Raw genomic sequence first — 25,272 nt, 5'->3', positions numbered from 1 at the left:
GGTCCTCGGCATTGTTGGAGGGGCAGGGGCAGATGGGACGTTACCTAGACTATGAAATATGGTCTTGGCGATGGGGGGAGGGGCGGAGTCGGGGAGATGGAGAAAGACACGAGGAGAGGAGGCCAGTTCTGGCTGGAGGGTCTGGTGGCCAGACTGCCCAGGCTGCAGGCTTCTCTGAGGGGCCTCAGGGCTGTCCCTTCTTCCTCCCCGTCCCTCTCCTGTCCAGGCCCTGGCCCAGCTCGGCTGACCCGACCTCCACAGTGTCTCTTGTATCCAGCACCTTCTCTCCCCTGCTGGGGCCGCCACCTCTTGTCACCCGGGCTGCTCGTCCCCTGTCTCCTCCCAGGCCTGCCCCACACAGCTGCAGATAGCAGCTCCTGCAGGACATCCCTCCTCCCAGGATCCAATATAGGCTGCGCTCTTTGGCCCCTGGAGTCCTACACAGTCTGGACCCAGCCTTCCTTCTAGTGCTTAGCACAGGGTCTAGCATATAGTAAGCACGTAATGGAGCCTTCCTTTCCTCCCTCCCTCTCTTCCTTTCTTTCTTCCTTCCTTCTTTCCTCCCCTTCCTTCCTTCCTTCTTCCCTCCCTCTCTTTCTTTCTTCCTTCTTTCCTCCCCTTCCTTCCTCCCTCCCTCTCTTCCTCCCTCCCTCCCTCCCTCCCTCCCTCCCTCCCTCCCTTCCTTCCTTCCTTCCTTCCTTCCTTCCTTCCTTCCTTCCTTCCTTCCTTCCTTCCTTCCTTCCTTCCTTCCTTCCTTCCTTCCTTCCTTCCCTCTTTCCTTCCTCCCTCCCTCTCTTCCTTTCTTCCTTCCTTTTTTCCTCCCCTTCCTTCCAGTTAGGGCAGGGACCTTAGTGAGACCTCATCCTCTCTTCCTCCTCAAATTACCCAGCCCCCACTCATCTTTGTACATGAATGCATCCCACTGGGGGCAAGGACCAGTTCACTGCTGCCTGTGTTTCCCCAGGGCCAAGCACAAGGTTGCACACAGTAAAAGCCGATTCAATGTTGGTTGAAAGGGGAAGAGTGGAGGGAAGGGATGGGGAGGGGAGGAGAGGAGGCCCAGCACCAGAATTCCCCCTCCCAGTCAGAGACAGTGCAGCCCTCCTTGGGGTCGGGCCAACTCTGCCCCCTTCTGAAATGTGGACAATGCCATGGCGGGATGACATCAGAGGAAAGTCACACATATCCACAAGAAACAGAAATATAGAGCTTTAGGCTCAGGACTCGACCGTGTGGAAAGGAGACAGTGGCCAACGGGCCGTCCTGAAACAAAAGGCAGTCGCTGGGGCGTTAGCTGGAGGCTGACAGCATGTTCTGGGCCCGGCATCTGCTGGGAGGGTGCTGCAAGGCAAGCGTCTGGTGGCATTAATGTGCTGATGTCGGGGGGAGGGGATTGGTGGGAATGGGGCCCCTGCTCCTCTAACTCACCAGGAGGGCCCCAAGCAGTGGCTGCCTAGAATTCTCTGCCAGGACGTGAAGGACAGGAATCCAGAAGTCAGTGAGATGGATAAAAACTTTGCATGTAGGCAAGAGGGTCTGTCTGCCAGAACTATCAGAGGATGGGGCAGGAGGCACCTGGAGGGGAGACTGATGCTCAAAGGGTGGGGCCTGGCCTGCATCCTAATGCTCGATGGGATGGGGGTGAAGGAGAGACCTTGGTGCCAAGACTCCCAGGCTGGGCCTAGGGACAAAGCTGTCCCCACCCCTTGGGACCTGGCCTAAAGTGCTCATGGGATGGGCCAGTGGGGAGGGAGATGGGAGGAGGTGAGTGTGATGTGGTCCCTTGGGAGTGAAGACAGTGCCCCTTCTATTCTGGGGTCTGGCCCCTTAAGACTTGGGCTGCTTGGGGTGGGGGGGTGCTTTTCTTCATCGGAATTAGGCAGAGGGACAACAATTGCCTATCTGAGATAGAGTCCATCTGAATCTGAGTGAGTGAGGGGAGATGCTGGGAAGGGATGGATTGGAGGCGGGTAGGGCCCCCGCTGAGGAGGCGGACAGCGTGGCTGCTGGCTCTGGGAGAGGAGAGTCACTCTTCAGGACCTGCAAGAGAGGGGGGAGAAAAGCCACACAATGCGTCCTACAGAGGAGTAGACCAGATCGCGGCTGGAGGGGAGCAAACCTTTTGATCAGGTCCTTGAGATACAAGCTGCAGGAAGCTACCACATTTTGGTGGACTTCAAACACTTTGCCGTCAACAATAATTTTCAGGTCTGTGAACTCTTTCGTTTTCCGCTGCTGGTTCAACTCCTTCAACATTTCTGCAGAACAGAGAAGACAGACAGGCCAGGTCCCATTAAGGTAAGGGGTCGGCGGCTGCATGGGGGGGGGCGGGGCTTTGCTTCTGATTTTTTTTGGGGGGTCAGGAAGTCGAGAAATCAGAAATACTGGACACTGTTTCTTGGCAAGACTGACTCAACACTGACGGTCAAAGAGTCACAGACAGAAGGTGTCAGACAAGCAGCAACAGGAGGAGCTGGGGGGGTGAGAGACCCACCAGAACTGTCACTTTTAAAAAGCAAAACAACAACGAACCACTTAAATTTGAAAGGATAAGAAATAAACAAGGTTTCCACACAGAGAAATCAGAAACACTCACAGAGAATTGAGCCCACAGCTGCTCCCTGCCCAGTGTGGCAGCATTTCTCCCACCAGATGGGCATGATTGTAATGGGTTGGGTACCTGGGCAAACATGAGGATGCGATGGGGGCTGGGGATGGTGCAAAGCCAGCGAGGCTCGTGGGCAGCCCCGGGGATGATCTTTCCCCTGTGGCCGACCCCACCAGAGCCACCACCACTGGCGTCCCTGGGCTCTCCTGTACCTCCTCATTTCTCAGGAGTGCCTGGGGTGTGGAGTTGGGCCCTTTGTGGGTTTTAGGTCAAAGGTTTCCTTGCTCCTGCAGTTTGAATGAGCCTGAAAAACTGCAGTGGAGGAATGGGAATGAGGGAGTGGAGGAGAGGATCGGGTGGCAGTACCTACCTTTGCCTGGCATCCACAACACAGAAAAGCAAATGTTTGCCCACGGGTTTCTTGACCGGGTGAGGGTGTGGCCCAAGCCCCCTCCCCCTGGAAGGTTAACACACCCAAAGCTTTCCCCCAAACAAGTGGGAGGAGGGTGAGGGGAGGCCAGGCTGCCCAGGCAGGTTCAGCCAGGACTCCCTGGATCAGCTCCACTGACATTTGTATTGCAGCAGATGGCCAAAGGCCGAGATGTGGTGGCACGTGGGTCCACCACCTTCTCTCTCACTTCCCCCACCCAGGAACCAAATCCTGTCAGTCTTCATGGAATCGGGGTTTAAATGTGGCCTTCTCCATCTTCCAAGCCTCTCAGCTGGACTACTGTATAAACCTCATCCATCTCTCCAGTCTTTCCCCCTCAATTCATCCTCCACAAGCTGTCAAGATGGATGCCCTAAGCTACGAGATCTGAGCGGGTCATCCCTGCTCAATGAGCTGCCGACATACAACACAGAATCCCGTTTGGCATTTCAAGCCCATCCCAGCCTGGTCCCTTCCTACCTGCCCAGCCTTCTTCCTGGATGGAAGATCTCGGGAGGAGGGGAAGGAGAACTAGGGCTGAAATCTGCAGGAGACAGAGGGGAGGAAGGAGGGCTGGGTGACAGGGCCACTTGTTGCTGAGAGCCCCAGAAGCATGAGGACCGAGACTGGGATTCAGATCTGGTGATCAAGGGATCGTGGGTGACACGGGAGCGGAGGCAGGGCAGCCCGACTTGTCTCAGAGCTGGCCCATGAAAGGGAGAGGAGATGTAGGCTGCTGGCATGGATGGGGAGGCAGCGGACTCCCACGTGCATGTGAAGGCTTTGGCCACTTTTCCACCAGAGGTTAGAGAGTAGGGGGTGCTGCCGAGTACGACAAGCGGAAGATGTGGCGCTTGGGAGAAGAGCCTGGGACAGACGGCCCCTGTTTTCCAAGTGCAGTGGGAGGTGAGGGCTGCAAGGGAGAGAATGCGGAGGGGGTGGGGTAGTCGGCTTAAGAAGAGAAGATCGGGAAGAGATGCCACGGGAGGCACAGCAGTCACTTAGAGTACATGGCTTGGCACGAAGGGCATGGAGGACGCCCAGGCAGGCGACTTCCTTCATTATTCAGTGACAAGTGAGTAAGAGCGGAGGATGCTGATGGTGGAGGGAACCCAGGTTGGGCTGGGCTAGGCTAGGAAGCAAGAGAGTCATGGAGAGAGCGAGCCAGAGAAAACCAACATGGATGGTGAGCGCCTCGTAGGAGAATGAGGTTGTGGGAAGCATAATGAGGTCTAAAGGAGCAACCTGGTGGAAAATGAAGCAGAGCCATGTGATGAACAGAATTTAGACTAAGATGCTGATGGCTGATAGCTGTAGAACCTTCTCGGAGTACTTGCCCTTTTAAAGAGGCCACTGTTCACTTCAAAGATTAGGTGGCATAATGGATAGAGCACTGCATCTGGTGTGTGGAAGACCTGAGTTCAAATTCTGCTTCAGACATTTATGAACTGTGTGATCCTGGGTGTCACTTAACCTGTATCTGCCTCAATTTTATCTTCTATCAGATGGGCATAATGATGGCCCTTCCTCCCAGCCTTGTGAGGATGCAATAAGACAATATTTGTAAAGTGATGTGCAGACCTTCAAGCACTATGTAAACACGGTCACTGTCCAATAACAGTAGGATGAATTGTGACTCGTTTGCCTGTCTTTGTACTTACAGAGAGAAGTGCTGCTAGTGTCTAGAAGGGCACTGTGCTGTGTAGACACGGCCTGGCCCCCCCAGAGTGCTTCATCACTGCATGTGGCTTGATTTGACTTGGGGCGGCACAAAAAGAGGAACAAGAGATTGTGGCCATTGTGGGCAGGGAGACCCTCCCGATCACTCCTTTTACTTCAGGGCCAGAGCAGGATGCCCAGACGTGGGGCACAGTGGAGGGTCGGCTAAGAAAGGAATGGGGTGGTCATCAGCCCAAAAGACTGGCCTCACTGCTCCTGTACTTCCCGGTCGGAATTGGGTAGAGGGAGATCCTTGGGCTGGCCGGCTCCTAGGAGACAGGCAGACAGTGGAGTCCGTGGTCCTTGGGTGACCTTGGGGGACTAATGCGCCTTCTCTGGGCCCTTTCACCATCTGATAAACAGATGGGCTTCCTGCATGCCTGAACCTTTTCTCCTTCCCTCAGAACCAAGCTGATCTGCTGAGAAAGGCACAAAGGGCCACCCCAAAGCTTGGGAGACTGTGGGACCCTGGGCTTTGAGATCTTCAGATGAGACGACCCAGAGGATCCTTCCAGCCCCGGCATTCTGGGACAAAAGCTTGAGCGAGGTTGTTTTGTTTTGTTTTTGTTTTTGCAGGGTCCCACTCATAGCCCTCAGGGCTCTGCTCCTCCTGGGGGGGGGGTTCCCACAGGGGAGACTGCCAAGGATGCTGGACACCTTGAAGTGAGCCTGGACAGGGATGGAGGCTCTCTGAGGATGCCAGGTGTCAGAAGGGCAGGTTCTCAAGGAGCGAGGACACGACCCAGGGACCGACAGAGGAGAGCGGCTCAGCCCAGGAGGGCCGTGCTGGGAAGTGAGGTCTGGGCTGAGGCATAGCTGGAGAAGGATGAAGGTGAGGGGTGGGTGACCCAGCTGTGAGCAGCTAGTGGAGGGCGGCAGAATGGGGCTGCTGTCTAGGGGGCGTCAACAGGGTGATCACTTCTCTAGTTCCCCAAGATCTTCTCACCACCTGGTCCTGGCAGGTTCGAGACACCACCCAGCCCGACTGTCCCCAAACGCCAGAACATTCTTCAGCCGCGCCTAAACCGTGTCACTGCAGGCGCACACCAGCCAAGCCTGTCTCCTGGGCTTGTTGGGACAGAGGCATCCTTGGCACCTTAAGCTGGCAGGGGCTGCTGACGCCACGGGGTCTGTGGGAGGGGGCATTGGGTCTCACGGGCCAGAGGTAGCAGACGTGTGGGGGCTTGGCAGGGACAGTGGTGGATGTCAGGGGGCTAACGGAAGGCTCAGAGGGCAGCCTTCTCAGGCCACTGACCCTCCGGTGCAGCTTCTCCTATTGCTGATGGAGGGGGGGAGTGTCTTCCGGCTCATTTTTCACGAGTGGCGGGGGTTGGGCTGGGCGGGGACTTTGCATCCGGGAGGCTGGCTTTTCCCTCTCTGGGCACTGTGAAGAGAGAGCCACCGGGGCTGTCCCGCTCATCGGGAATTTTGAGGAAGGGACTCTCTCGAGACCTCCTTCGAATCATTGAACCTGGGTCTGGTCATGGGCAGAAGCTTGGGGTCTCCCAGAGAAACCAGCCCATCCTGCGTGGCCTGCGGACAAGCCTCCCTCGGGCCGCTCATCCAGTCAGGTCCCGCTGGACAGCGACACCAGGAAGGCCAGGCGGCTCCCACCCGGGCTCTCATCCCTCACTCCACATCCTCTCTGCCCACGGCCAGGGCCTGCCCTGGCCCCTCATCCCCTCTCATCGGGACTAACCGAGCTCTGCCTCCAGCCCTTCCCATCCTTTTCTCCTTGTCTTCCTGATGCCCCAAGGATAAGGGACAAACGTCTGAGCCAGGTCTTCAAGGCCCTGCGCAATTTGGCCTCAAGCACGTCTGGGGCGTGCCGTCTCCCATCCCACCCCTTGGCCCATAGAAGGTAAGCCCCGCCCCCCCCAGAGGGCAGGGCCGGATCCTCTTCACCCCCAGCTCTTGGCTCAGAGACAATTCAGGTAAAGCACTCGCTCATGGGGGAGGCGCGGGATTAAAGCTTGTGGGATGGAACTGAGTTTGGAGTTGGTTTTCTTGGGCTCCTAAGGCTGCATTGTCAAAGCCAGACCCCTGAGGGCAGAGGTCCCAAGGCGGATGTGGGGCGGGGTGTGCCTTGATGGGCCTGCGCTGCCTCCTCTCCCCCTAAAAAGAGGATGCTGTTTTACATGGCCTCGGAGGAGGCGGAGGCACAGACAACATAAGTGTTTGAGCCCAGAATCAAACCCAGGCAGTGAGTCCAAACGAGAGCAAGTAACCAGATAGAACAGAGCATCAGGCAGAGGAGCTGGGTTCGAATCCTGCCTGTAGACTTGCATGACCTTTGAGAATCTGGGTTGCACCATCTGGAAAAGATGGGGTTGGACTAATAGAGGCTCATCCAAGGGGTGCCACAGTGCACAGAGTGGGGAAGACCAGAGTTCAAATCCAGCCGGGTGAGCTTGGGCAAGTCACTTCACCTCTGGCTGCCTCAATGGTAAAGGGAGCCAATAGGAGCTCAAGGCAGAAGTGCCTGCCTTGGACCCCTTCCTGCTCTGCTCCAGGGAAGCCAGGCTTCATCAATTCCCCACCTCCTGCCATCCTCGAGGAAGGAAGGGTCAAGGACTCGCTTTCTACTCATTAAGGCAGGAGGCATGAGCTCGCCTGAGTCAGCGAGAGATCATCACTCAACCTATTGCAAATCCAAGAGGATTCCCAGCTTCCTTTATTTTTCAATTGATTAATTTTTAAATTAAAGTAGCCAATTAAGAGTCCAGTACCCATTTTGGTGAGCTGCTGAACACAGCCTGGCTAACACCCACGCCATCCAAACTGGCAAGATCAGAAACAAAACCGGGCATTTCACACTAAGCCATTGATGAAGTCTGGGAATATCTAGGGCCTAGCCCCTGCTCTCTGGGGGAGCTCGCTGTCCCTGCTCCCAGCCCCCGAGGAATGGGGAGGAGGTGCTCTGGGGGGGGTGCTTGCTGTCTCTGCTGAGGCACCACCCTGGGCTGTAAAAGAACCATCTGCAGGCTGGCTCTAGTGGGCTGTCCTCAGATTGCAGAACAAGCGAGCCGGTGAAGCTCAGACAGGGAGAATGGACAGGACAACTGTCTTTTGGCCTGGCACCTGCCAGGTGCCCTTCATGCACAAGCATGGAGCCAATGGATGGCTTTCAGAGCCGGCTGACCCCAGGGGCAGCCCCTGAGAAAGAGCAGCCTTTGTCTCGATGTGCCCAGGGCTTGGCACTGCCCACAGCCCACTGTTCTTTAGAAATCCTGTGGTCATTTGACGGGAGCCATGAAGGCTGGCAGATGCCAGGCTCCTGATGCCCAGGAAGGACTGGCTCTCCAGGCTGCTGGGCAGAGACCAGACCCCAGCCTGCCCAGGAAGCCCATGAATGGGTCTGGGAGAGCAGCGGCCAGCATCTCGAGCTTGACGAGTGACTGGGCTGTGTGTGCCCGTAGGACCGGAGCTGGCCTGGCTCATTTCTGGCCTTCCAGGGAGGCGGCCACCTGTGCCCCCTGCCCCTTTTATCTGCTCACTGGGCTCCTCCTGGGGTCTCTGGGGCTTTGGGGTCAGTTCCAGAAGAGGTGGGAGAAGTGTTGGGGTCTCAACTGGCTCCTGTAAAGAATTAATTGTTATTTGAGGTTTTTATGCCTTGGTGAGCACTGGCTTGGGGCTCTGCAAACCGTACTCACATCATCACCACTCGCCGACGCCTACATGGGCCTGGCAAAATGATAATGATTGGAAGCTTAGTGAGGGCAGACCCATGTAGGCGTCGGCGAGTGATGATGACGTGAGGTGCCAGAGCCCTGGCAACGGCTACAACCAGTGGGTGGAGCACCGTGCGGTTTGCGGAGCCCCAGACCAGTGCTCACCGAGGCATAAAAACCTCAAACAATTAATTCTTTACACTCCTGTGCCTATACAGGTATCAAGGTCTAGCCTGGGCTGCCTAGCCCGCTTTAGAAGCCTTGCACGAGACAAAGGTCGGGTGTTGCGGTGGGACTGTCTAATGGTTAGAGCTCAGTGCCTGTGAGGTTACAGGGTCTGCTCGGGGCTGCAATTCCTAGCAGTGGCCTCCTGGGCATCAAGATGACAAAGTAGCAGGGCACAGGGCCGGCCCGCCCCCTCCTGAAGAGTTGGGACACGGGCCCTGCCCCTCCCTATCATGGGCTGTTAGGAAAAGCCCTAACCATCACCCAACTCCAACAAAACACCTATTAGCACTTTAAAAAAATCAAGGATGAAGGCACTAAAGACCAGCCAAACAAGAGGGTTCTCAGCCTTGAGACGTGGCTCCCTCTCTGTTTTGCCAAGATGTGGCACCTCACATAGGATTTCAGCAGCTCTGGGCAAGCCATTCTGGAAGGCTAGGGGCAGACCCACTTTCCTTGCCCAGAAAGTGTCTGTGGCCTCTTTGAGGTCTGTCCTAGGTCTTCTGAAGCCCGAGTTCTGCCCGGCCCAGCTGTGGTCTGCCATCCTGGGGTCCTATCTTCCGCAGCCCTCATTCCTCTCCCTCTTCCTCCCCCCCTCCCTCGGACCTCCCCCAGCCCCGCCCTTCCTTCTGGCTGCTCTTCCTCCAGGCTCCTCTCTATTCTGCTTCCTGTTGCCCTTAATTCTTTTTCTGGCCCCTTTGCCAGTTTCTAGCCTCAGAACCTCATCCCCAGTGGCCGCCTCCTTCCCCAGCCCCAGCCCAGCTGAGGCCCCAGTCCTGGACCGGAGCCTCCTGCCTCATGGGAAAGGTAGGCCTGGCTTCTCCCTGGCCCGGCTGGACCTCAATGGGGCCACGTGAGCCCACGGGTGGGAAGGTCGCAGGACCTACCTTTGGGATGCCATGGGTCTGTGAACTCGTATTTCCCCATGCCAATTGTCCGAAGCATCTGTACACTCTGGCCCTGGGCAGAGTCTGTGGGAGGGGCAGGGGGCCCCGCCGGCCCGTTGGTGGTGGGGATGCTGTTGGGCAGGGCAGCCACAGGCACAGAGGGAGGCGGCGGCGGCGGGAGGACCGGGCACGCCATATGCCCGTTGCCTACGGCCGCGGGGCCTGGGCGGGTCGCCGGTCCCACGCCAGGCATTGAGGTTAGGCTCAAGGGCTGGCTGCCGCTATACAAGTTCTGGCTGGGCAGGGTGACCACCAGACCGCTCAGTGGCTGGGGAGGCTGAGCCTGGAGCTGATAGTGAGCCGGCATCAGTGGTAACGAAGGGGTCACCCCAATGACGGGGGCTGGGACGCTCACGGCTGGACTGAAGGCTGGAGGCTGGGCCATCCCATAGGAATGCGCGAGGAGGGCCGGCTGGCTCCCTGCGGTCACTGCGGTCACCCAAGGTGTGGTCCCTGCAACAGAGACGGGCACGCATTAGCTGAGCTCCCTCCTCCGGACGGAGGCCTCAGAGACGCCCCCTCCCCTGAGGGCGGTGGGGCCCGGGCTCAGCACCACTGCTCCCTAGCTCAGGAGGCTGCTCGCCCCCCAGGGTGGGAGAGGGCAACGAGGGGAATTCTTGGCAGGGGCCTTGGAGGAGAGAGCCGCCTGCCTTGGTGGTGGTGGGGCACTGGAGGTGAGGGGAACCTCTGAGGGGCTCCTGGGATGGGAGGGAGACCCTGCAGGATTGTCATGGCAAAGGCCCAGCGTGGGGTGTTGGGGGCAGGGGACTGGAGGCAGCCAGGAAGAGTGGCACTAGTTGGGTCTGCCAGTCCCCAGGCCCCAGGCAGGGCCTCGGCTCTTAGCTCTCCTTTCCAACAGGCTGGCTGGGCGGGATTCCGGGGGCCCTCCTTGCTCAAAGGCCAGTGGGCTCCAGCTACGTTCTGGGGATCTCTGCATGTCCCCAAAGGAGCCCTCCGAGCCAGCCCTGGGCTGTGAGAGTTCTCCCAGCACTATGGAGACAGGGCAGTCAGTGGACAGCTCCCTAGGCCTGAGGCCAGAGGTCTGGCCTATGTCCTGGCTGGATGAGCCTGCTTCTGGCTCATAGGGAGGGGCATGCCTGGGGGCCAGTCTTGGGTCTCTTGGGCCCAGAGGAGATGATGGGGGACAGAAGGGATGGGTCTGCTCAGCCTCCTCCCCTGGAAGGCCCCTGGGGGCCCTCCCTCCTCCATGGGCTCACCTCCCACTCAGTCCTCTCTTCTTCAGATCTGGCTTCCAGCTCCCCGCCTCCCCCCCCCCCCCAGCTGCCAAGGTGGCTCATTCCATTTGACACAAAACACTGTGCTAGCCTCGAAGAAGATGGGTGGAGATGTCAGCTCCCAGAGAAGGGGGCTCCTCAGACTACTCACCCCTCCTCCCTGGCCCCTGGGATGGCCCTCCCTCCCCTTCCTAGTCTTTGTTCCAGGGTCAGCTCAAGCCACCTTCCTTTCCAGCCCCTCTCCCCCAACCCGGGCTCTGGTTCCATGCATGGCCGATCCCTCCTCTTTGGACCCAGCACACCATGCCTTGTGCTGGACTTACCTGGGTATGTCTGATTGTCTCCCTGAGGACAGAGGGGCCTCCAGCACTGGACTGGGGCCTTGCCCACTGCACAGCAGTGGGGGCAGTGCCAAAGGGCCAGAAAACATCCCTAACAGTAAGGCTGCAAGGGTGCAATGGGATGCCTTGACAGGTAGCGAGCTCCTCATCTCTGGCTGGATGCAAGCAGAGGCTGGATGCCTACTTGGTGGGGATGGGATGGCCTGTTGGGTCTGGGTTGGGTTGGAGGCTGCTAGGGGCTCCTCCTACTCTGAGGGTCTGTGATTCTACAAATTGTGCTTTGAATTCAAAGGAGATGAATGGTGTAGAATGGAGGGAGGAGCCTGGATGGGGACTAGTGGAGTCAGCCATGTGCCAGTAATATGCCCATACACCTGGCACAGAAAACAGTGGCTGCCCACACTCAGGAGGCACAGGAGACCCTGGTACCTAAGGCTGGGGTGGCTCTTTGGGCCAGATCCTTGGAAGGAGGGAAGAAAAGGGCATGGGCACAGTGAGGGCATTCCACTCCAGACAGGGACTGGCAGGGGAGTGAGCTCCGAAGTCCAGAGAGATGTGGCTGGAAGTTCTCAGCAGAGGAAGCGTGGGAGGGAAGGAGGGAGAAGAAGGGTGCCTGGAGATGGAGGGAAGGGCAGGGGCGCCCTCCTTAGCCCTGTCAGGGAGGAGGCACAGCACTGGGCACCACTGCCCCTGTATACCTGGGTTCTCACTTTCCCGAATCTGCTTGGGTGGTGGCTCATCTGTGTCCCAAGGTGTGGACTGGTTGATGGGCGTCTGCCCCCACCTGACACTGGTCGCCAATCCTTGTGATGGAGTCTCTACTTTGGAGAGGACAGGAACCTGTAGGGGAAGAAAAGGGAAATGCCCCTTGGAGCCTGCACACCCTCCCCCTCAGCCAGCAGGTCCGGATAGACCCTCGACCCTCCTCCCACACTTGCCACCTGCAGCTGGCTCTTGTTGCTGGTCACTCATTCTCTCCTGTCCCATGAGCCCACCTGGGCTCCTTCCTCAGGGATAGACCAGCCCAATGGCATCAGAGCCACTCGTAGGAACACCATAGCCCAGCAAGGGAAGAGTGGCCATTAAGGTTAGTGTCCACCCTCAAGGAGAAGCGCTCGGAGCCATGGAAGGAGCTTAGAGGTGACCCACAAAACAAGGCTGAGGGATGACCGGCCACCAAAGTCCTCCCAGCTCCACGTGCCCAGGGGCTCCATGGCCAGAGAGAGTGAGGGAGCTGAAGATCTGGGAGTCAGGGGGCCAGATTGCTGGAAAGGGCAGGGCTGCACAGGCCGGCAACAGTGATCCAGAAAAGGGAACACCGTACTACCCTCCCCTCCTTCTTGGACAGGACTAGTGCATTAGCAGATGGGGAGAATGCTCACCTAGGTTTTAGCAAAGCATTGACACAATGAGGACCTCCCCACTTCCTGCTTGCCTCAGTTTTCCCGTCTGTAACATGCGCTGGAGAAGGAAATGGCAAAACCACTCCCGCATCTCTGCTGTGGGAACCCCAAAGGGCCCTCCAAGGGCCTCCGGTCCTGACACTTTGTACAAGGCAAGACTTCTGGATGGGTCTCAGTTCTGTGAAGGAGATCGGGCCGCCCAGCCCGACCCCGCCTTCTACAGAGCGTAGCCCATTGAGGACACTGGTGACATGGGCCAGGTCTCTGGTTCCCAACTTGCTAATCCACAATGGGGAGGGGGTAGCAGCCCACGTGCCTTTGTGGGAAGGGTCTGGGTGTTCCTCATCACTGAATCAGTGCTCTGGAGGTCAGGTCTGCCCTTCAGCCTTGGCTGGTGCTCAGATGCTAGCCCATCCCTGAGGCCTCTCCCCCTGGGCAGCGATATCGCCACTGTTCCAATCACATGGTCATGAACAAGGTGACCAGGATTCCTGGGACCAGATGTGATCAGGACAGGGAAGTACCAGTGGGGAGACCCTGGCTGCCAGTGCGGATGGGCACTGCCCCTTGAGATCTTAGGGAGATGCCAGGGATGAAAGACCAGAGCACACACTGGGGATTGCCAGAGGCAGGGCTTCCTGATTTGGACACTGGCTCTCTACCCACTAGGCAACACTGCCCCTCATGCTCACTTTGAGAGTGGTAACTGACATCCATAAAGTGCTTAAGGCTTACAAAACCTTGGCATATGTTATCTCATTTGATTCTCACAGGGAAGGTGCTGTTGTGATCCCCATTTATGGGTGAGGAAAAGGAGGCTCCAAGGTAGAAACTTATTCAGGGCCACAGCACTTGTTAGAGTCAGAGGAAGGATTTGAATTCAGATCTTCCTGACTCTAAGTTCAGCTAGGAAGCGTTGGGGTTGGGACTCAAACTCAGGCTTGGGCCAGCCAGAGCCTGTGCCTCGGAGAGGCCAGAGTGGTTGCTACATTAGGCAAAGGCCCCACTCCTCCTTGCTGAAGTCAATGCCCCCCTTAGGCCACGGTTGATGACTCAACAGAAAAAATGATCTTTGTGGCAAAGCAGAAAATGGTGAATGAAGAAATAAGACACAAAACCCAGTCCTCTCCCCTTCATCTCTTCCTCTCTCTCTGTCTCTGGTTCTCTTTCATGTCTGCAAACACTCTGCTTGGGGAAGAGTTATCAGTGACTTTCTTGATGTTCAAGGATAGTCTTATCCTGCCGTCTTCCTTGTACCAGGTCGGGGCGGGTCACCATACATCAGAAAAAGGGTCAGTCTTGTGGATCCCTGGCTTCCTCTGAAGATGAGGAAGGGAGGAGAATGTTTACTTCTCTCAGCCTGATGAACAAGTGACTTTCCGGCTTCATCTCAGGGTCCAGGAGTCCTAGACACTGAGAGAAGGGGACGCACTCTCTGAACCACTTTGTTGCTGCGTCATTAGCTTCTTGGTTTGGAAGCCTCAAACTCGCCTCAGACACATACTCAGCGCAAAGATCTTTCCGTTGTGCTGTGATTCTGGTGACTCTTACCAGCAATGGCTTCCCTCCCTGATCCAGCCAGATAAAACCAGCTGTTCACCACGCCTGTGGCTGCTTCTCCAGCCATAAGCCACTTGTAGGAGATGCATTTCTCTGATTTATTTCTGAGAGTAATGAATACTGCTGCCCACCTCCATCTCGATCAGGACATGGGGGATGTCCCTTCACCCCACAGCTGGCCTTCCGGTGAGTCTGTCTGGCTGCTCAGAATGGCTAGATGGGAATGCCCAGTGGTGTGATCACACTGGTGACCCAGAAGGTGGGTCTGGGACCCCTGCATCTCTGGCTGGGCTTGTCCTCGCTCCCATCCACTCCCCAGTTGGCACTGCTCATCTACCCAGCCCGATGACCAGTTCCCCAGGTCAGCAGGGTGAGGGGCCTTCCCCGCATCTTGCTCTCACCCCTCCTGGGCCAGGCTGGGCAGGATTTGTGGCCCAGGAGTGGAGATTCCTGGGGGGAGGGGAGGTAGCAACAGCGAGGTCAGCCCCTCCCCAGCCAAAGCTGGAGGGTGGCAGGCAGGCTTCGGGGCACTCCTAGGTTCCTGGGCAATGAGATGCTAATGTATTCTCCATGAATGCAGGGCTGCCTTCCAGAGCCCTGGGGCCTCTCCAAAGGTCACCTCGGAGGCACCTCCCCAGCCTTCATTTATTCTTAGTCTGAGGATGGGGCCCCATGCTGGGCCCAGCCACAGGCCGCACACGTGGCTCAGGGCCGCCCGTTTGGAGGGCCAGTGTTGGGGAAGGAGGCCAGGTCCAGGGAAGGGAGCCGCCTCTCCCAGGCTGGGGGTGGGGTCTGAGGAATCTTCTCCTTCCTGGGCCCCCGCAGTCAGCGTCGGGGGTCAGATGGAATCCGCTGGTGGCCCGGTCTGGGCCCGGCCAACCTCCCACCAGGTCTGCCATGGGGGCAGAGCCGCTGGGACAGGCAGGGCTTGCAAAGAGAGCCTGAACCTTGGACTGCCTGGCCCGACTGCAGAAAGGCTGACTCAGGTAGGACCCTCCCAGCCACTGGAGCTGTCCTGGGTGTGGGGCCCACCTCCCTGCCACACTTGCAAGGTAGGATACGAACCCACAAAGTGCAGTCCAGCCGCGAGTTTCCTGTGAAAGGAAGCGCCTCCTGGCTGAATACTGGGCAGAGCTGGGACCTACCCACGGCCCTTGGACCTGGTGCTCATGCCCACAGATGGCTGAGCCGGGAGCCCAGTCGGATGCTCCCCTTCCCCAAGGCACTGCCACCCTGTTTCCAGAGTCTGAGCACTGAAGGCCAAAGCTGGGGCCCGGGCATCCTCAGGCTTCAGCCAGGCCCCCACTCGGGTCATGCCGGTCATCGGAGGCATTGCTGAGCCAACTGTCCCCCTCTTCCCTGGTGGGAGGTTGGCCGGGCCCAGACTGGGCCACCAGCGGATTCCATCTGATCCCTGACGCTGACTGCGGGGGCCCAGGAAGGAGAAGATTCCTCAGACCCCACCCCAGCCACAGCCTCTCTGTCCAGATGGAAGGGGAGGAAGGGGACGCAGCCGGGGCAGCCCCAGAAGTAATGGAGACCTCCTGGCCTCCCCCCATTCTGCTCAGCCCCTACCCCCGGGTGCCCCCCGCCCCAGGCTCCTTCTGCAAGCAGGAGAGAAGGGGATTAACCTCTGAAGACTCGCTAACAAGGCCCTGGCCCGGCCTTCCCTTTAGACTCTAGTGGGAGCTGGTGCTCCGCGGCCCAGCGAAATTTCTAATAATACAAACCAATGATGTGTTAAATTGGACACTTGGAGCGCCAGCGCCCACAGCTTGGAGAGGCTGGAGGAACGAGGCTTCCTTTTCTCCATCAATTCACAGGCGCCTTGGTCTCCGCTCTCTTAGCGGCTCGCAGAAAGGCAGGTTTGGGTTTAAACTTTAATTTCACTCTTGTCATTTTCAATATCCATTCAGATCCCTCGACATGAGTGGGCGCGCCTGTGTCCAGAAGGTCACTGGCTCCTGAGGAAATGGGAGGGGTGGGGCCAGGCACAGGGCAGGGCACACCAGGGCTCTCAAAGCACAGCACCTCCAGCTTCCCACTGGATTCTTCCCCTCATTTCACAAGGGAGGAAACGGAGGCACAGAAATTTGGACTCACTCGATCACAGTTTGAAGCTAGTCTCATCCAAGAGGAAAAGACCTCTACTCCTATCACTGCTGGGTCTGAGGCCGCTCAGACCAACGCAGACTTTAGGATGAGTCTGGAGAGAGTCATGAACGCTTGAGGAGGGGCCATGTGCCCCTTCCCTCCCACCTTCCACCAGAGAATGTCCAACGAGCAAAGCACAGACAGGGTTGGGCTCTCTGCCCTCCCAGTCTGGCATCCCCGCGACAGCGCCCCGCAGCTACCAGGCTGTCTCCACTCTCAGCTCTCCCGTTGTCCCTCTTTCCCCCTCTGTTTCTCTCTCCCCTGCCTTGCCTTCCTGCTTTTCGTCTCTCTTTCTCTCTTCTGCCTTCACTTCCTTCCTGTCTTTCCATGGGTCCCTCTGGCTCCCTCTCCGTCTCTTTCCTGTTTTGCCTCCCCCTCCCCTCTCCCCTCCCCCCTTGCCTATCCCTGTTTCTATCTTTCTGTATTCCTTCCTGAATGAAGAGTTTTGAATGGACCTTGCCCCACTGATGATGGACAGGGTTCCCACCTCTCTGCCTCCTTCCAGCCCCTCAGGCTACTGTGGTCTGGTTTGTACCTCCATCTCTCCAGGAGGCCTCCCCCTCTTATGGCCCCCTCCAGTGATCTTCCACCAGCCCAGCCATGAGCCTGTTTGCCCTGGTCACCGCCCCTGGCCCCTCTGGGTCTCCTTTGGCCTTGGATGCTCCCTGCTCTCCTCCCTCCCTGCCCGCTTCTCCTTTGGCCTCTCTGAGTGGCTGCCCTCTGCCCTTTGCCCTCTACCCTCTGCCGTAGACCCTTCCAAGACTGATTGAAGCTGGGCTTCTAAAACGAGAGCATCTTTATCATAAGGCATGGTCAAATCCCGCCCCCACCCCCCAACCTTGAGTTGTCTGGACTGGTGAATGTTAAGCTAGTATGGTGTCCTGCCTCCCACCCTGCTCTGGTCCCCAGCCCTTCTCAGCAAATGCCAGGGTAGCTTCGACTGGAGACTCCCCCAGGTTCCCCAGCACATGGCGGTGTCTCCCCTGGCCATGGGAGTCAGGAAAAGGGGAGCTGGGACAGGGGGTGTCCTGATTCTTGCCCCCAGAAGCCCAACCTCCCTAGTGCTGGCCTCAGACAAAGAAGGCAGCGGATGTGACAGCACCGGGAAAATCAAAGCTCTTGACCGCTCTCCAAACACTTTCAACTGCAAACTTCTTAGGCCTCATTTCCAGGTAACTTTTCATCCACAGCAAAATCCAAAAAAACATTTCAAAGGGGCTTTGAACTAAGATCACTGAGGGAACGCCCCGCCCCCAGCCCAAGCTCCCTAAACAAAGGTAGCTTTGAAAAGACAGGGCCCCTTCTTCTTCTAAGGAAGGCGGGCGCTGTGATAGTTGATGGCGCCCCTCCTGTTCTGCCCTAGGATGTCGGGGACAGGGACGGCCTCTCTCAGTGGCTGCCTGTGATGTGGGCGAGGAAAGAGGCCCGTTGGAGCGGCAGCGTTGGGCAGGGCCCTCTGAAGGCCCCCTCCATCTTCCATCCGGGCTCCTGGGGGGCCAAGGCCTTTTCATCCCTGCAGCAAGGCCGGCTGGGGGCTCTCTGGGTTGAGAGTCACGGGGTCTTGGCATTTCTTTGAAGCAGAGAGGTAGGGCCCCGGGGAGGTTCCGGCCTTTAACAAAGTCCAAGCCTGGGCCCTCGAAGCCTCGGGTGCTGACCCACTCCGCCTACCCAGGATGTGCCGTCCTGCAAGCAGCAGACATCTGAGAATTCTTCCTGACCTGGGTTTAGGCTCATCCTCCTCACCAGGGCTGATTGCTGGCATCCAGGGGTGGCGGGGAGAGTATGGGGGAAGACCTGGCTTCTAGCCCTAGCCCAGGTATGGGGGCGGTGGCACTGGGGATCCCGAGGGAAGGCCCTCCCACTCCGGAGCTGGTTGTGACGAGGTGACCTCTATGCTATTCTCCAGTCCTGTGGGCCCGAGTCTGTCTGTATGGAGCCCTCCAAACCGTCAGCGGTGCTTTCTGCTCTGAAGGACGAAGCTCTCTAGCTGGGTGGCTGCAGGAGCCCCGAATCTCCCTGGCCCTCAGTCTCCCAATCTGTAAAATGGCACATTGGCACTGCCAGCCCGGTGGAACCCCGGGCCCTGGTTTGGCTGCTCTGCTAAGTGGTCCTGGGAAAGTCTCTTCCCCTTTCTAGGGTTCAGTTTCTTCATCTGTACAGGAGGGACTGGACCCAAGGGGGATGTTTACAGAAGTGTAGGCAGCTCAGGGCATGTCCATGGTGGCTGGATGCTGACTGCGTGTGCCTGGCACTGTGCTAGGGGCCAGGCAGACAAGGAGCAGACAGAAACAGGCTCCTCTTCTGGGAGCTCCACCCTGGTTAGGGCACAAGCAGAGTCCTGGGATTGCCTCCGAGTGCCCTGGCTAAGGGAGGTGCTGTCTCACTTGAGTCTGTGCATACCTAGTGTCTGGTCCAGAATAATGACTGTTCATTGACTGTGACCCTTCCCTCCCTGGCCGCCCTGCTCTGGACACTAAGCTGTTATATCCAGAGTAGAGCCCAGTCCTCCCAGCGAGTCCAGTTGGAATAGAGGATAGAGGCAGGCCCACCTCTCTATTTTGGGAAGCTTTGCCTTCATGCAGCCCAAGAGCTCATTAGTTTGGTGGCCTGCCTCGTTACTCTGATAACCCATGTTCAGCTTGAGGTCCACTCAGACCCCCCAGATCTTTTCCCAGATAAACTCCTGTGTAAGTAGAGCTCACAGAAGGAGTCTCTCCTGGGAAGGTCCAAGCCTGGGCAGGGCAATAAGGAAATGAGTCCTGGTCCCCTAGTTACTCTGTATGCTCCCCACCCTCCCAAGCCTGGGGTCTGATTATGCAGCCATGGCCCACGGTAGAGGAGAAGGTTGGGTCTCTTAAGGTCTGACTCACAAAGCAGGGTCCCTCCAGATGGGGAGCAGGGGGTGGGTCCGAGAAGAGCTTGGATGTAGGCAAACACAGTCGAGGACAATGGAGCTGAGTCAGTCAGGGTCAGGTAGGACACAGCACAAAGGCTAGCCAGGTCTGCAAGGGGCCAGAGAGCTTCCTGGCCCAGGTCTGAAGACTTGCTCTATGCCCAGAGAAGGCCTGCAGCTCTGAAGGACTGTGCAGGCCCTGGGTGGGGGACCGAGCCCCAGAGTGATTTGCAGGAAGTCAAGCCTATCTATAGGGAGGATCATTAGGGGTGTGGGGAATGGTATGGGCAAAGGGACAGAGACAGGAGGGGGCAACATGGCAACTGGCACAGGAGGGTTCCAGTCCGGCAAATCGGGGAAGGTTGGGGGGGCGTGTGTGATTCAATAGTATCCTTGAAAAAGGCAGTGGAGTTACACTCTGCAGGGCCTTGAATGATAGGCTAAAGGCTTTTTTCACCCAAGGGTGGAGAAGAGACTAAAAATATTTACTAGTCGAGGGAATACTGTTCATGGCTGGAAATGTAGCCCAGAAAGATTTCTGGGTCAGCATTTGCCGAGATGAGCCAATGGCTCTGGGGATGAAGTTCGGATTCTCTGCTCCCCTCCTCCACTTCCAAAGCGCTCACTACTGCACCTCCCTCCCATCTTCCTCCCCACACCGGGCCCCTCCGGGGAATTCGGCGCTTCGGAGAGAGGGCTGGGACCCCGGCAGGGGCAGAGGTGGAGGCGGGCTGTTTGCCCACCGGCAGAGGAAGGCTTCGGCGCACCCACAGAGATGCCTCCCAGACAGTCTCCCCAAACAGCTCCAATTCCACTCATTTTGGATTGAAAACAAGAAAACATCAACAAACACAAAGGGGAAAACAAATGGCAATGAGCACGGGAGGGAGGATGGGCCTCCTCGGACCAGGGAGGACAGCCTCGCACCGCTTCCAAGCTTCCAACGTGGCTCATGGGAAGGCGTTCTCTGGCGCGGCGCTGAAACCGCTAAGGAACTGCGGCCTGTGCTGTAGAAATGGGCCGGTGCCCCAGGGCACGCCAGGAGGAGGGGGCGGCTCAGCCGGGGCTCCAGTCCCACCTCAGTCCTCAATGGGACCCTCAGGACTAGGAGGCAGGCAAACCATTCCCAGTCCGGAAGGTGGTCCAGGGGAGGAGGGCGTGGCCTTGGGTGGGGCAGACGAGAGGACAGAATGCAGGCAGTGGGGTGATTTAGGAGGGCCCCCCGCGGTGAGCTCCCTGGCCCGGAGCGAAGCGGCTTCGCTTCAGACAGAGGCTCCTTGTCGTAGCGGGGCTCCTTTGGGATAGGGTTGGACTTGAGGCTGCTGAGGTCCTGCCCACTGGAGACATTCAATGACGCTGCCAGGCTCTGGAAGGCAGGTGGTGAGTTTGAGGGGCAGCCTTGCTCAGGATCTTGGCTCTGCTCCTTCCTATCTGTGTGACCTTGGAGCGGCCTCAGCCCCTTTCTGTGCCTCAGTTTCTTCATCTCTAAGAGAAGGCGGTGGAGGGTGCTGAGGGTCCCCTATGCAGTAAGCCCATGAGCTCAGAGATGCCAGAGGACCCAGTGACTGTCTCACTCATACCTAGAAGAGAATCCTCTGTCTTGTACCTCCCAGAGGTCTGATAGGAGGAAGGCATGGGAACCGGGGCTGTCCCTGGGGCTGCCTGGATACTGGCTGGGCGGGGGGAGATCCCCATGGACAGGGCCTCAGGGACCCAGAAAAACAGCTGGCAGTTTTGGGGGGCTGGGCTTGTCATCAGGCTGTCACTAGGGCCCCGGCACCCCTAGAAGTCAAGTTTCCTGCCTAAGCAGGGGGGTCACTGAGTCCTGGGGGGAAGCTGTGGATTCACCTGCTCCGGCCTGAACAGAACCCACATCAGCACTGCCCCCAAGCTCAGAGGCTGTGCCCCCTCTACCCCCATGGGACTCAGACTCTGCAGGAACTGTATCGGGAGCTGGGGGCTGGGAGGCCCGGCCCTGCCTCTTCAGAAGACACTCGGGCTCAGAGAGGTCGCAGAATTTGAACCTTGGGCTCCTGACTGCAGAACCTACTGCTTCTGGCTCCCTGAGGTCCTTGCCAGTCCTGTAGAGGTTGACTCCATGTCCACACTCCCAAGTACTGTGCTGACAGCATCTGCCCCTGCCCTTTTCCTCCCACCCTATCCCCTCCTTCCTAAAGCCCTCTGGGGACTCTGGTCCTGAAAGCCCCACCCAGGCCCCTAATCTGTGGCTGCTGGAGGGGGCAGCCACAGGGTCTTCACAGGCCGAGGGCACAGGGGCCCTCCTTGGCTCTGGCTGCAGCTGACTGGCCTCCCTTGGTACGTGGGACAGTCTGTCTGTCTTGCTGGCTCCCAGCACAGCTCCTCCTTCTGTGGGAAGCTGGGGAGCTCAGCCACAGAACCTCCTCCCTGCTCCCCCCTCCCCAGAGGATATGTCCAGGGCACCTCCCCCTTGGCTTGATCCCTCTGGCCTACCCCGGACAGCCGCAGCTGCCACCTTTCCTCCATGCACTTGCCTCCCCTGGGGACCCCTCGGGCCCCAGCTTTCTGAGCCGCTGGCTCCTAGATGACCTACACCGTCAAAAATGTTCCACGGGTGGTTTCAAGATTCCTCAAAAACAACTGGAGACTTTGGAAGGCGCCATCTGTCTGGGGGTGGGTGGGGGTGCCAGGGGTAAGATGAGTCTGTCAGCCCCTGGGGACACTGCTAAGGGCCTGGCTGGCTGGGCTCAGCCTCAGGTCTGTCTGTCCTGCCACCTGCCTTCTCCTACCCCGCCCCCCTCAGCCCCACTTTGGGCTTCCCTCTGAAGAGGAACATCTGGCCCAGGATTTCTTCTGAACCCCGAAATGGTAGGCAGTCACCCACCACAGCAGGCATTTCCTGCATGCTGGTTTCCCAGTCATTACTGGAAAGTCTCAAATCGCCAACTGGGCACAACACCCACCCTCTGTATTTCTGCTCCCAAGGGCCCCCTCCCCAGAGCTGGCTCGGCTGCCACCTCCTTAGTCACCCCAAATCTCCTTACCGGGGCACGTGCTGCTTCTCTCCCTCACTCCGCCAGGAGGCTGTATGCGTCCTGAGGGCAGGCACCTGGCCATTTGTCACTGAGCAGCTTCAGTGTAGACGTGTAGCCCAGTGGTTGGGGGGGGGGAAGGCTCTGGCTGCAGCAGGACTTGGCCTGCTTTGCCCAAGAGACTGGGCAGCAGCCAGACTTGGTTTCTCTGGCAGGGGGAGGAACAAGGTCTTGCATTTCACCAAGGTGAGGTCCATCAGGTGCTAAGAGCCCCCTGCCCACTGACTAGCCTTGGAGTTGGAAGGCTAAACAGAGACAGGATTCTTCCTTCACCCAGGGGCCCCAGTCAGGAGGCTGAGGAGCAGCCAAGGGCAGGGTCTGGAGGCCTCGGCTGACCAGCTGTGTGACCTAAGGCAAGCCCGGCTCTCTCTGGGCCATTGGACCAAGCATCCCTAAGGTGGCTGGGCAGGTGAGGTGTGGTCTGGGGTGTGACCACAACACTTTCGAATGGGGATTTCCACAAGCACACCCGTGCTCAGTGTGAGATGGGAAGGTGAAGACTGTAAAGCCTCGGCCAGACAGGAACCCGAGGGCACCAGTCTGACCCTGCTCTGGCCCAACAAATCAAGGCCCAGATGATCCCACTATCATTTCTTGAGCGGCTCTGAAGGTCTGGTCTCTGCCCAGGAGACTCAGCCCCCATGGGAGGGTCCCAGGTCTGGTCTTTGCTGAGAAGAGGAAGGCTGTAGGGAGGGGCTTGTCCTGCTCCTGCTCTGGCAGGTGCAGAGCCAGGCCTGCTGAGGGGCACTGCCTCCCTCCTGGGCTCCTGGTCTGGGCATCTTTTTGACCTGGTTGCCCAAGTTTCATTTCTAGACTTCATTCTATTAATGCAAGTTTGACTTTCAAAAATAATGGTAGTAACTGGGGGCCTCCCAGACTCAGGGGAGTGTGGGGGTGGTGTGGGGCAATAGAATGTGGTTAGGGATGCTCTGGGGCTCATCATCTCCACAGCCTCCGCCCCCCCATCATTCCACAGCCTCTCCGCCAGGCTCACTTCTCCCCACATCATCTTATCAAGTTGAGATAATATGAGTCAAATGATACAAAAGGCCAAATCACCCCCAGGTTTAAGGATAAAATAAGCAACCTTACACCTGCCTGGGTGGGATCTTTGGGGTGGGGGATCTGGGGCCACTGAGATGGCACAGAGGCCAGGTCCCATGATGAGGCAGGCAGCAGAACAAGGTCTACGTGTGGGGGTGGCGTGGAGCAGAAGTGTGCACCCCCCAATTCCGTGACCAGGGCAGAGCAGGGAGAGGAGGGGTAGGGGTGTGCACCCCCCCCACGCTGTGACCCTTCCGTCTGAAGTGGCGGGGGGTGGGGGGCCCGGCGGAGGCCGCGGCAGCTGGGGCGCTTGTCTGATATGTGCAGCCAGGCCTAATGGGCAAACAGAGGGGCTCCCAGCACGGGCACTGACCTGGGAGACGGAGCAAAATAATTACCACAGAAGGACAGCGATAATTGAAACACCTGACCCAGTAAGAGGCGCGCGAGCTGAGCCAGGAAATGGAGGCTGCAATTAGCTTAATTTCCTGAAAAAGGAATCCCAGCCTGACTCCGGCGGGACAGCGAGGGGCCTCGCATCCACTGTAAAATGTTTGTTAAACGATGCAAAGTTGGGAAGGAGCTGGGGCGCCGTCCGGAGGCCTTTGAACCCCGCCCACCCCAAAGCCCCCTGCGCTGCTCCGGGGGTCTCTACGAGAACCCAGCACCCCAGGGATGGACGATTCCGGCACTCGGAGCGGAGGGGGCGTCGGGGAACCTGAGAGGGGTGGGGCCCGTGTAGTCTCACGGAGACATAGGCCCCACGCTGAGAAAGGGGATTCCCACCAGACTTGAGCGAGGTGGGGGCGGGGGAGGACCATTGAGCTTCCCGGGGTCTCAAAGCCCGGAGGAGTCCGTCGAGGCTCCTGAGCCACCGGGGTGGCTGGGGGGAGGGGGCAGATTTGCGCAGACCTGGAGTTCGGGGGTGGGACCCGGGCAGGAGAAGGGCCCCCAAGCCAGAGGCCGAAGTGCCCCTCCTGCCTGTTCGTCAGCCTGCTCCCCTACGGGCCTCAGCACCCCGCCCCTTCCCCTTCTTTATGCTGTTACAGATATTGAGAGGCAGGAGGTTGGGGCGCCTTTGAATGCTTTTCATTCATCTGAGTTCAGGGGGAACATTCCTGGTCCTAGGGAACAGAAGAGGGCCCCCACTGCCCCGGCTCTGTCACTGGTAGGGGTTACCACCCACCATGGATTCTCCAGTCACTGGCTTTGGAGCGCCGGCACCTGACCCCGCCCACTCCTCCCAGTCCATTGCCCCCAACTGGGAGTGACTCCCGAAGGGGATGGTCAGCCCAGGCCGGGTTGGCCTCGGTGTCCCCGGAGGTCCCGCCCCCTTGACTTAAGAAGAGCCCAATGAAAAGGCCCAGCCTGAGGGCATTCGCTCCTCTTTGTTTGAGAGGACTTGGCACATGGGCCTGGAAATTCCTTGCTAGGGAGAGGAGAGGCCTCCGTAGCCAGGACCAGAAGGGGCATGCCAGGGAGGTGTTTTGGTCTCCCGGGTAGGGAGTTCTGTCTTTTTTCCCCTTTTCCTCTGAGAGGTTAGAGAAGGAGGCTTTAGGCTAAGAAAGCATGGTAGCGTCCACTGTTCCCTGAGGTGGAGCTAGCCATGAAATGAATTCTGGACAGCAAAGCGGAGGCCTGGAGGCTGCAAGGGTAGGGCCTGAGCAGGGGCCCTGAGCCTGCCGGGGTCAGCAGCTCCTCCAGAGGTGTGGCCAAGGCCTGAGGCTCCATACAGGGCAACGCTCCCTCTTCCCAGTTGCTCCGTGTACTGGTGGACTAGTGCAGCCCAGCTAATGGGGACATGCTTTGTTGCTAACTTTCCCAGCCAGGTGGGTCATCTTAGTTAAAGACCTTGAGGAACCACAGAGCTGGCTCTAGATAAAGGGCATCGATGGTTATGCTATTGCACAGATGCTTCACTTCCAAACTCACTGTGTTCTCTGGCTTACCTTGGAAGACACACACACACAC

General features: G+C 58.2%; 1 protein-coding gene across 2 annotated transcripts in view; it reads right to left on the bottom strand.

Moving 5' to 3' along the window:
- KLHL29 (kelch like family member 29) overlaps positions 1-25,272 on the bottom strand; it is a 183,122-nt gene that overhangs the window by 25,395 nt on the left and 132,455 nt on the right. For both annotated transcript variants that reach the window (XM_043987626.1, XM_043987625.1), the window contains exons 3-5: positions 11,875-12,016; positions 9,541-10,053; positions 2,120-2,258 (exon numbers count right to left, since the gene is read on the bottom strand). In XM_043987626.1, coding sequence (XP_043843561.1) covers positions 2,120-2,258; positions 9,541-10,053; positions 11,875-12,016 — 794 coding nt within the window. The remainder of the gene's footprint in view (positions 1-2,119; positions 2,259-9,540; positions 10,054-11,874; positions 12,017-25,272) is intronic.

This window comes from Dromiciops gliroides, chromosome 2, assembly GCF_019393635.1.
Source record: "Dromiciops gliroides isolate mDroGli1 chromosome 2, mDroGli1.pri, whole genome shotgun sequence".
NCBI lineage: Eukaryota > Metazoa > Chordata > Mammalia > Microbiotheria > Microbiotheriidae > Dromiciops > Dromiciops gliroides.
The sequence above is the reverse complement of the archived record's forward strand: the minus strand, read 5'-3'. Positions and strand labels throughout refer to the sequence as shown.